The following is a 10843-nucleotide window of genomic DNA, read 5'->3' on the forward strand; positions in this document are numbered from 1 at the left end:
CATCCCGGCGGTCCCCCAGCCGGACATCCCGGCGGTCCCCCAGCCGGACATCCCGGCGGTCCCCCAGCCGGACATCCCGGCGGTCCCCCAGTTGGACATCCCGGCTGTCCCCTAGTCGGACATCCCGGCGGACCCCAAGTCGGACATTCTGGCGGGCCCCAAGTCGGACCTCCAGGTCCAGGTGGACACCCTGGAAACATCCAGTCCCCTCTTGGGGGTCTACTAGGTGCCCGACCTGGTATGATGCCACTCCAGCGCCCCCAGGGTCCACCGCCATCACACATGCAACGTTTCCCTCCACCCCAAGGGCAAAGACCACCTCACCCCAACGTGCCCCCTGGCCCGCCACAGATGATACCCAGGGGGCCACATCCTCAAATGATGCGCCACGAGCCGCCACAACCTAAAGGAGGATTTGGAATGCCCCCTCCACATAATATGAGAGGTCCCTTCCCTCGAGGACATGGCCCGCCCCCTCAAGGTCCTGCCCCGTTTACAAGACCAGGTGGTCCTAGAAGCTTCGAAGGGCAGGAGGAAATGGATGAGAGACCACTCAGGGGTGACAGGCCAGGATTCAGGGATCGAGAACAGGAGAGGGACAGAGACTGGGATCGAGACAGAGACAGAGAGAGGGACAGAGGGTTTGGAGGGGGAAGGCGTTTTGGTGATGGAGGCAGAGGAGGGGGTAGTGACAAAATGGATGGGCGGGACAGGCTCGGAGGTTGGCAGGAAGATGTAGGGAATTCCCGTGGGGGCGGATGGGAGAGAGACAGAGACCGAGATCGGGACAGAGATAGACGGGACTGGAGAGAGAGGCGAGGCAGCCTTGATAGAGACAGAGATCGAGGCCGCAGTGACGATGGGGAGAGAGATCGAGGCAGAGCGGAGGGAGGAGAAAGAAGCAGAGGAGAAGGAGGCAGCCGGGACAAAACCAGAGCGCCTGAAGTCAAAGCAGACAAACCGAGACGGTCGGAGCGACGAGAGAGGACGTCGCGGTGGGATAAAGACGATCGACTGGCCGAACTGGAAAACATGGACAAATTCCGGAGCTCTAACAGCACGGAGCAACCGGGTGGGACTCCTCTAGTTACGGTGGAAACCAGGAAAGAGCCAAATGGGGAAGCCACTAAAAAGAAGGAAGAGTCAGAACATTTACTCGCCGGACCGATTCCAGCTGCTGAAAATCCCCAATCCTCCGAGTCTAAAGAGCCGGCTCAAAATGAGTCCACAGCAACAAAAGAAGAAAAAGATGCTGCAGCATCATAGACCTTCAACCTGTGACTGCTGTGAATGAGAGAAACTCCAAAAAACGTTTTGTTCACTGTAATAGCCTCAGTTCTAACTAGTGACTGTTCGTCAGATGATCGTTGACAGTTCCTGGGCGGTAGCACATCTCCCACCACATTGTCAAGCAAATGAAACCAGATCTGTTGAAACATCACATTATGAGTATAATCTGGCCTGGCGTTTTGGTTTCATTTTGATCAATAGTTAGATATTTACTTGTTTTTTTATTAAAATAGTTTGTATACAGATGGGGGAGATTATTGTTGTCCCACTTTTACTCATACTCTCATGTCATCACCTTGAGGAAGGAGCTTCTCAACAACAAATTAGTTCTGTTATGGATTCACTTTTAAAATCTGCAACACTGAAAACAGTCTAAATTGAATGTATTGTAATGGTGGTTTCAATCTTTCCTCCTTATCACTGCTTATGACGTTATTACCACCAAAAGACAGAATCTAATGATTTTATGAATTAACTAGCTCAAAGGATTTTATTTCTAAGGAAACAAATGTGCATTTGATGACATTACCGCAAGAGTGTTTCTTTTATTTTGTTTACTTTTAAGGCAAAAGCAAGGAAAATGTGACTAATCAGAGAAATACACGATGTAAAAAATTAAGATGTTCATTTTTTAGATATTCAAGAATATAATCTAATGCTACATAAATGAACAATGACCATGATTCAGCTAGGATATTTCCATTAAAAATAGTTTCCAGAACTGGAACTATGAACAACAACTATTAAAAAATGTCAGAAAAAAGAAAACAGTTTGATTTGTCAAAAAGACAAAATTTTGTCAAAAATGTTGATACATTTTGGATACTTTGGTGGTCAAATATTAAATGTTTGCAAGTTAAATGTCATAGGAAACATAAGGATGCCTAATTTTTCCCCTCTAAGTTCACACATTTTCAGCTGCTATTTTTAATTTTTATAAACAAATGGCTAAAAACACAGGTTTGGTTTCAATCTGTAAAAAAAGAGACAATTTTGATTTGTGAGAAATTTAAAACAAAGATGTTTGCTATCAATGTTAAAAGAAGACTAAAGAAAATTGTTGAATTACCTCACCTTTCTGTTGCCTGCTTTATTTTTTTTCTTTTTTTATAAGCTCTATGATTTTTACTGTTGAGTAAGTGGTGATTGTCAGATTTGTCCCCTTTCAGCACAGTTGTCCGTCACATTCAAAACTGTATTATTAAAAAAACTGAACCTAGTTTCCCAATTGAAAACATACCATATAACATTACAAATGTCTTTTATTTTGAAGCCCAGAATCAACAATCTGATAATTTTACACCGAGTTGTGTAAAGCAGAAATGCTGAAAAATGAAGGCCGCTGCCTAGGACACTGCTGTAAATATGCTTTTGTCACTGATGACTTTAAGGTTTAATGGTAATAGTTGTTAATATTCTGTGATTTGCGTATCTGAAACACATTGACACAAAAAGAACCACGGATACAGGTTGCTTTAACGTTTTTAACTCCTAGTGGTTTGGAAAATGACAGATGTTTCTATGGTTTCTTTTCAATATGGAAGACATGGACATGAAATCGTCAACATTTCAGCCATAGGAACTTGTTTTTAATAAACTATTTTTGTACCAAATGTTTTTTTTTGCTTCTTTTAACCTGTGCCTAACTCTTGATTATATATTTGTTTTTGTTCAGCTTTGTCAGATAAATGCTCAAGTGTGAAATATGTAACCTGCCTGTGCAAGTTTTTGGACTAAGCGTCGTGGTTAAAAAGAATAACATGATCCTTTATTAAAAGTGAGGTCTTATCATAAAAGGTTAATTGGATGTTCAGCTCCTCTGATTTTTTTTTTGCAGATTCTTACAATAATTTAATCAAATTTATATATTTCACTATTTGAGAATGTTTAAAACTTTTCCCTTCCAGAGTTATTCCATGTATTTTATCTTTTGACTGCTTCATTGTAATACATAAACATGCTTCAATCTAAACCATTACAATCCATTTAGGTTCATTTTGTTCAAAAGTGAACCTCTGCCTCCGTCTTAGGATATTTGCACCCTCCACGTTTTTGGATGTACTGTATTTGGCCCCATCCATCTCTATCAACTCTTACAGGTTCTCTTGTCTCCTGCTAAACAAAAACAACTGCACAAAATTATTCTGCCATGTTTCACAGTGGGGTTGGTTTGTTCAGAGCGGTGATGTTTATTTTTCTGTCACACATCATTTTGTGTGCAAGCAAAAAATGGTGATTGGCCATCATCTGAGCAGAGCACATTCTTTACATTTTGGCTGTATCTGCTGTGGATCAGCGGTTCCCAGCCCTGTCCTATGGGCACACTTATCTGCATGTTTTAAATGTCTCCCTGAAGCACACCTGACTTCAAATGGATGGCTCATTAACATCAACTTTTGCAGATACCTGCAAAAGTATCTGCAAAAGTTGATGGCATGAGAACTAGACAGTCAAATGATTTGAATCATTTGTGCAGGGGCCTTTAAAACTATGCAGGCAAGTGGGTTTTTAGGACCAGGCTTGTGGAGCACCAATTAATGCCTTGAAATAATTGGGGTTCTGTCTCTTTAAAACGCTCCTGCTCTTTCCTACACTTTTTCAGCTCTTCATGACAACCTTTCTCCATTAAACTTTTATCAGTGTTTCACTGAGAAGGCTCATATGAAATAGTTAGCAGATGTGCAGTTTCACCATGTTTTTGGTATTTGCTGCTGGCACTAGTCTGGCGGAACTGAATGGGAGAGTTGCAGGGGGGAGGAGTGCTCCATGAGGCCGAAATTCGGTTTGGAGACTGGAGGAGCTTCATAGAAAAGGTGTCGTTTGGTGAGACTGAGCCGTTTGCACACTTGGATGGCTGCCACAGGAGATTAAACCATTTCTCAAATATGCATGAAAGAATCAGAGCAACACTCCAAGAATGATTTGAGGGAATAACATCATAACATGAGGTAAAGCAAAAAACTAAATAAATAAAAAGGTAGATTTTGCAATACTACTAAGTTTATAGTTTTCAGCAAGTATGAAAAATGTATTTTTTGTGACATATGTCCATATCTGTATCACAGTGGTACCATCATAGGCAAAAAATACATTTATTTTTTCTAAAAATAATTTTTACAGACTTAAACCACATTCGTCAACCTGGCCACTGGAGACTTTTTTCATACAAGATTGCGACCAATCAAAATATCCCTTCTTAATCTATTGGTTATCTGCAGTATAAACCCGCCCATTACGTTCATTGACGCAGCGTTTATTCAGTTGGTCGTCTGCTCCTTGTGATAGTAAGTCTGCTGAGGCCCGATTGCTGCAGAAATGGTGCTCAAAGCCGTGTGTGTCCTAAAAGGAGCTGGAGAGACCACTGGGACGGTTCATTTTGAGCAGGAGGTAAACGTGCTGTAAGGTGTAATAATTAGAAAGTAGCCAGCTTAAAAGGAAAAACAGAAATTTAACATTGCTTTTTTTTTGTCGGGTACTTTAGCTTTGTAATGCTACGGAGGCTAACTTCCATTCATAGGTTAGCTAATGCTTCCGTTTTCAAGGAGACGCGTCCTATTTGTTGTCACCCACCACGTCCCATGCTTGATTTAAGTTTTTCATCAGAGAGCTAGGAAGGTTTGTCGCAGATTCGCATACTTTCCCAACACTTACTCGATGCAAATTAGCTTTCGAGTGTGTTCTGCAAAACAAACGTAAAGTGCACATGTCGGTATGCTATTTTGCACTCTTTATTCATAGCAGCGCTTATTTACCCAGCTAATATTGCTGAAATCAAAGGCTTTCCTGTCGGACCATAACCTTTGGGCCGGGAGTGGTAATTATTAACCGCGTAGACGCCTGTTGCGTAAGTTGGACGTTAGCAAACTCGCTCACTGCTAGTGGTGGTTTCTTAATCACGCCCAAGTCATTCGTAACGGTGTTTAACTATTATGCGTTGGTTTTTACGTAACCATACTGAAAAGCTGCTGCTTCACAGCTCACAGCTGGGTGATATGAAGGTGTCCATTTGATTTTTCTGCCGAGTCATTCCCTCACTCCGTCATGGACCGAGTCTCCACCTCGTACTCGCTTTTTGTCCCCCAAGCGTTGCTCTCTACTAGTTTCTCGCATAAATATGACTACGTTTTGGATGCGCAATGTCACGGTGCACTTTACACACGTGGAGCGATGCTGTGCATGACATCACTCCACATTTTTACTTGTAGTTTTGTTAAAATTACATCTGGGTATAGTAGTTGTACTCCTTGGCCCAATGTACCTTTAGTTGGCTATAAACTTGACTGTCTTGTAATATTGTGGTTATTTGACTGGAGGCGTTGCAGACAGGATCTTGTTGTAATGTAGACGCTGGAAAACCTCTCACTGTGGTTTAAACGTGTGTTTTCAAGACATTCAGTTAAATTTGCTTTGTGGGTAGTTAATCACTGCTGCCTGCCTCTGACAGCTCTTTTGTGCACATTGTTGCTGTTTAATCCCCAGAATGAGTCAGCTCCTGTGAAGGTTACTGGAGAAATCGGTGGCCTCACACCTGGTGAACATGGTTTCCATGTCCATGCTTTTGGAGACAACACAAATGGTGAGTATTTTTTTTAAGTTCTGCTTAAATGTTTAGAGGTGCTTTCCACTGGATATCTAAAGGATTTAATGTTGTATTTTCTCATTTCCAGGGTGCATCAGTGCAGGGCCACACTACAATCCCTTTTCAAAGAAGCATGGTGGTCCTACTGATGAAGAACGGTGAGTTAATTAAGGGGAAATGAGTAGAGACATGTTTAGTGAAATGTGCCTGGTAATGGAAAAGATATTGACAATTTCTATACATGCTAAAATGGGAAAGAGAAAAAAACTAGACCACCTGTTTTTGTTAATTTGATATCTAATTTAAGTTGGTCAGGTCATTGATTTTTTTGAGCAGTGAGGAAAAAGTTGCTGCCTGCTGCTTTTCCAACCTAAATGAAACTGAGGCTTTAAATACTGATGCTGCTATGTGGTGTTTAACAATTGTAGAAGAATACACACATGCACAAAGAATTAATGCTTTGTGCCACTTTTTTTTTTTTTACAATGGTTATCAGGTGGTACTAAAACACTTGTACTTATTTTTATGTTTATAAAATACCTTGAATGAATTTGAGAGAGATTACACAGGGCTAAGAACTGGAGTTTTACATTTCTCCAATTAGACATGTTGGAGACTTGGGGAATGTGACTGCTGGAGCCGACAATATAGCCAAGATTGACATCAAAGACAGTCTTATCAAGCTCTCAGGGCCCAACTCCATTATTGGCAGAACTATGGTGGTAAGTCACTTTCATCCATTTATTTTTTTTTTTTACATTGATGCCTAGATTTTTTTTTCACAGACTGTAAATCTGCTTATTCTGTTAGATCCATGAGAAGGCTGATGATCTTGGAAAAGGAGGAAATGAAGAAAGCTTTAAGACGGGTAATGCTGGCGGACGCCTGGCCTGTGGAGTTATTGGCATCACCCAATAAACTGAGTTCTCTAAATGAAGCACTGCAAATTTCCCCAAGGCACTTAATGAGACCAACATAGCTACTAGATGTAACCTTGTTCTCTTCAGAACTATGTGGGCTTTTGACTTGTTTGATAGTTTAGCCACTCTGCCCTATCTGTTCCTATTGGGAGTTGTCTGAATGGGGTCTGTCTGCCAAATAGCTTTGGCCCAGAAGAATTGGTAACGCACAAGTCATTTATAAATGTATACTATTGCATAATGAATAAATATTTCTTCATATTCATGTTTGCAATCGTCATGTTTTTCAGTATTCAGACTTCATGATTGAAGAAGTGATGTACTTGAGTTTTTTCTGTCACGCACAACTTGTTTTGCAGACCCTGCAAACAACTGCCCAACACGTGTTTTGTTGCTGCTGTTATACTGCAGAATATTTCAGTAGTCATCAATTGGTTTGGGTTCTGGCACAAGTGGATTTTATACCGTCATGTGGTCCTGGGTTAAAAATCAGTGACCACCTTAACAGTTACTATTGCAGGGCATTTCTTTATGGATAGGTTAACAGTGCAACAGCAATTCAGCTGTTTCACTTCATATTGGTCAGTGCTAAACTTTGAGATCAACCATGTTTCTTAAATCCATTTCAGTATGGCCTCAAAGGATTCTGAATAGCACTCATTTGGGTGAGTTCACTTGTCATAATTTAGTAAATGTCATTGCCTAATGTGTATGTTTTCCAGGGGCAAAGTGCCATTTTTAGAGCACAGTCATTTAACTGTTACCTGCAGTCGTTATAAAAATACTGTATGTATCAAATATAACTCAAAAGAAAGCTCTGACGGATGTTGGCATGTGAGGTGAAATTAAACAAGCCTTATTTTAATGTTTCAGTGCTTATAGTGTAATTGTCACTTTATAGATATGAGGAAGTTGCATTCATTGTTCTCCATCTACTTGGGACCTTGGTGAGAGTCCGAGGGATTCTGATGATCTGTAGCAACTACCATGCATTAAACTTGATTGCCCTCTAGAGGGCGTTGCTAAACCGAATTGAAACTATAGCGATCAGTAATCTGATATTAAATACCCATTGAGTATATAAAAAGTCTTGATTTCCTCATTAGTAATTATTTGTGATTTGAAATAAAAAATTACATTCCAGCAAAGCATTTACTAACAGATTTTTTGTAGCATTTTATTGTGACAGACCAACTTGTTATATTTAAAAAATATATATATCACTGTCGCACATTTGATTTTATGCCAATCTTAGACCATGCTGCCTTTTTGTGACACACTGTATAGTTGGAAAGTTCAGATTTATTTTTAAGATTCATCCTGTAAACTGAACAGGTGAGTCCCATTGGGACCAAAACATGCAAGGTGTCATGCATCTACAAACTATACCCATCACTTCTTTCAGATAGCTGAAATCACCTTCTCTGAACGCTTCTTTACACATGAATGGAGGCTGCCTGTAAATTGATACGGCTCTGTAATCTTCAAGGAAATTTAAAGATAACGGAACCCTTTTGTTTAGGTTTTTCAGAAGAAAATCTGGGGGTGACAAAAACATCTTATATGGATATACAATATATCCTATTTTTACATTTAAGAACTACCTAGATCAGGTTACAAATAAAATATCCACAGCACTTATAATCTTAAATCAACTTACTTTTGTCTACTTAGTGTTCAGTAATGGTTACAAAATGTTGCTTTAGAGGAACATAATGCTTGTCACTGAATAAAAGGTTATATTTGTGTGGAGTACCTGCAGTGATGGAGCCCTTAGTCAGGTACTTGAAACCAGGTCAAAACTAAGGGGAAATGGGTGTATTTGTGTTGACGGATGCAGCCAGCGAAGGAAAAAGATGGGTTGACTGCAAAAGCAAGTAAAAATAGCCTGGAAGTGAAGGTGATGAATAATAGAGACTATAAGTGCAGCTGACAGTGAGGTACAGGGAGCACGACAGCAGTCAAACAAAACCTAGTATGAAGGTGAATTATAACAGAAATGTGTAGAGAAGAATGTAACGAGTAATGGATGGGAACTCCAGCTTTCCATTGGTGGAAGAGTTTGTTGAATCCTTTATTTTAAAATGCACATTTTAACTTTGGTATTTTATATATGCATTTTGTGAGATTTAGAAAAATATTTAGCCGTCTTCCTCATAGCTTAAATGAAAGTCTTGAGGTTGCCAATGTCTTTGAGCAAAATGTGGCAAGGAAATAGATGTAGGAATGTTTGGTTCATTGTTAGAGTTTTTAACTTGCCACTTGACAAACATCGGCCATCTCATTTAAATCCAGCTGAAACAGTTTTTCTACAACTACACAGGAATAAAAACTGTTCCATACAAAAGTCCACATTTTATTGGCCATTATCAGTTCAAAGTGAAGGTGTTGCTCTGTTACATAAACATGACTCGGAGGTCAGCGTCATTCCTACATGTTACATCAGCAGATGACGGTGTCTCTTACCAGCATGTGTGTATTGTTTTTATGCACTTTGGCAGGGAAATGTCACAGGTTTATTTTTATATTCATAAGCATGCAGCTTTGGGCTTCCAGTGCTGGGAAGAACCAGTGGGGTCACATTTCTGAAGACGACTTCTAATTCTTCATACTCAGCTCTTCAGCTCTTTAAGGACATTCTTTTCTTGAAAGGTAAGCAGTGTTCTGAAATGAAAAAAAGGCATCCTCCATGCTTCTTAAAAGTTGGTATCCAGATTAACCTCCTGACATTTTATAATAAAGTTCAATGTGCTCTTCAGACATACATTTTTCCTTGCTTACTCTTCTTTGTATTTCACAGAACATCCCAATGAAGCACATAAAAAATTGCATTTAAAATATGTGTGGAAAAATCTTTCCCTGTTTTTTTTTTGTTTTTTGTTGAGGTGAAAGTTCACTTTCCTGTATGCTGTCTACCTGTACTTCTGTGAGAACACTGCAGAGAAAAAGATCCGTAGGTCAGGGGTGAGATGCCATAAATGGTACGCATGCTATGGGACATGGTTGGTTGGTAGACTGACTAATTAGAAGGCTCCCTTTGACCTCACCTTTGACCTCCTCAGCTGTGTCACATGAGATCTTTAAAGAGGAGTCTGTGAACACAAAGTGCTTTTAATTTTGACAGTGTCTTTTCTCATGTTAACTTTAGTGTATCTAACTTTTTAGTTATGAGCAAACTAAATAGTTTAACCACAGTATATAACGGTGAAATGAAAGGAAACTGATACAAGGTTGTTTTTTTTTTTGTTGTTTTTTGCAGACAATTCATATAAGGTGATTATATGAATCCATTAATTTTAGAGAATGAGGAACTGTGGAAATGGAGTTGCACCGACTAGGGAGGAAGTAGAATTTGACTTGTTCTACTTCCTTGTTCTAGTTCCTTTCAGGGAATGTAAGATATGACGTAAACTTGTTTGTGAACTCTTTGATAAGGTAGATTTCTGAATTTATAATTACTGTGTCGTAAGCTAATCTAAATGTACCAACACAAAATGTACAGTGGAAAAATGCCGATATTTATTCTGAGTGGTTGTCGTTTACTGAGAGAACAAGAGAGCTATTTTTAGTTATCTGTGTAAGGAATGGATCTGGGCTTGTTGACTTTGGAAAATCAACAAGCCCAGACTTGGGCACTACTGATCTTTTGTAGTACCTAAGTCAGATAATGATTCCAAGTGCTGATAAGATGTTATGTCACTGTTTGATGATCAGGCCAAACATTCGTGAGACGATAATGGGTGGAACCAGTTCACTTTCATATTGTAATCCAGTTTTTTTTAGGAATATGGAAAGAAAAGCACATAAAAAAAACAACAACTCAAATTTAACAAACATCTAAACAACAGCAATGAAAGTTGGAAATTATATTTGGAATTAAGAAAAATGGAAAATCACGTATAAACCGGAGGTATTGACAGTGAAGTGTTGAAGCAGCTGGGAGGGATAGGAAGCGGGTCCTTTGAGTCTGAGTCCTTGGTCCTTGACTGGAAAAAAAGTGGACTTATTCCTCTGAGCAGAGAGTCTGTCTCTTTTTTTAAAGCAGAAGAGTTTT

General features: G+C 39.7%; 2 protein-coding genes across 5 annotated transcripts in view; both read left to right on the top strand.

The window, feature by feature from the left end:
• The window catches only part of LOC106950580 (splicing factor, arginine/serine-rich 15-like), a 16230-nt gene extending 13866 nt beyond the window's left edge, over positions 1–2364 (top strand). For 2 of the 4 annotated variants that reach the window (XM_015037525.1, XM_015037526.1), the window contains exon 20: positions 1–2364. In XM_015037525.1, the coding sequence (XP_014893011.1) occupies positions 1–1266 (1266 nt within the window). In that variant the 3' untranslated portion in view covers positions 1267–2364. The other 2 variants (XM_015037527.1, XM_015037528.1) reach the window with 2 other exon arrangements.
• Positions 2365–4526: 2162 nt separating this feature from the next.
• On the top strand, positions 4527–7054 carry LOC106950582 (superoxide dismutase [Cu-Zn]-like). The gene is made up of 5 exons (XM_015037529.1): positions 4527–4677; positions 5770–5866; positions 5958–6027; positions 6474–6591; positions 6680–7054. The coding sequence occupies exons 1-5, from the start codon at positions 4606–4608 to the stop codon at positions 6785–6787; spliced, it is 465 nt and encodes a 154-aa protein (XP_014893015.1). The 5' UTR covers positions 4527–4605; the 3' UTR covers positions 6788–7054.
• Positions 7055–10843: the final 3789 nt, after the last annotated feature.

Source organism: Poecilia latipinna, unplaced genomic scaffold (genome assembly GCF_001443285.1).
Source record: "Poecilia latipinna isolate Pla-1442-1.1 unplaced genomic scaffold, P_latipinna-1.0 Scaffold409, whole genome shotgun sequence".
In the NCBI taxonomy this organism is placed as follows: domain Eukaryota; kingdom Metazoa; phylum Chordata; class Actinopteri; order Cyprinodontiformes; family Poeciliidae; genus Poecilia; species Poecilia latipinna.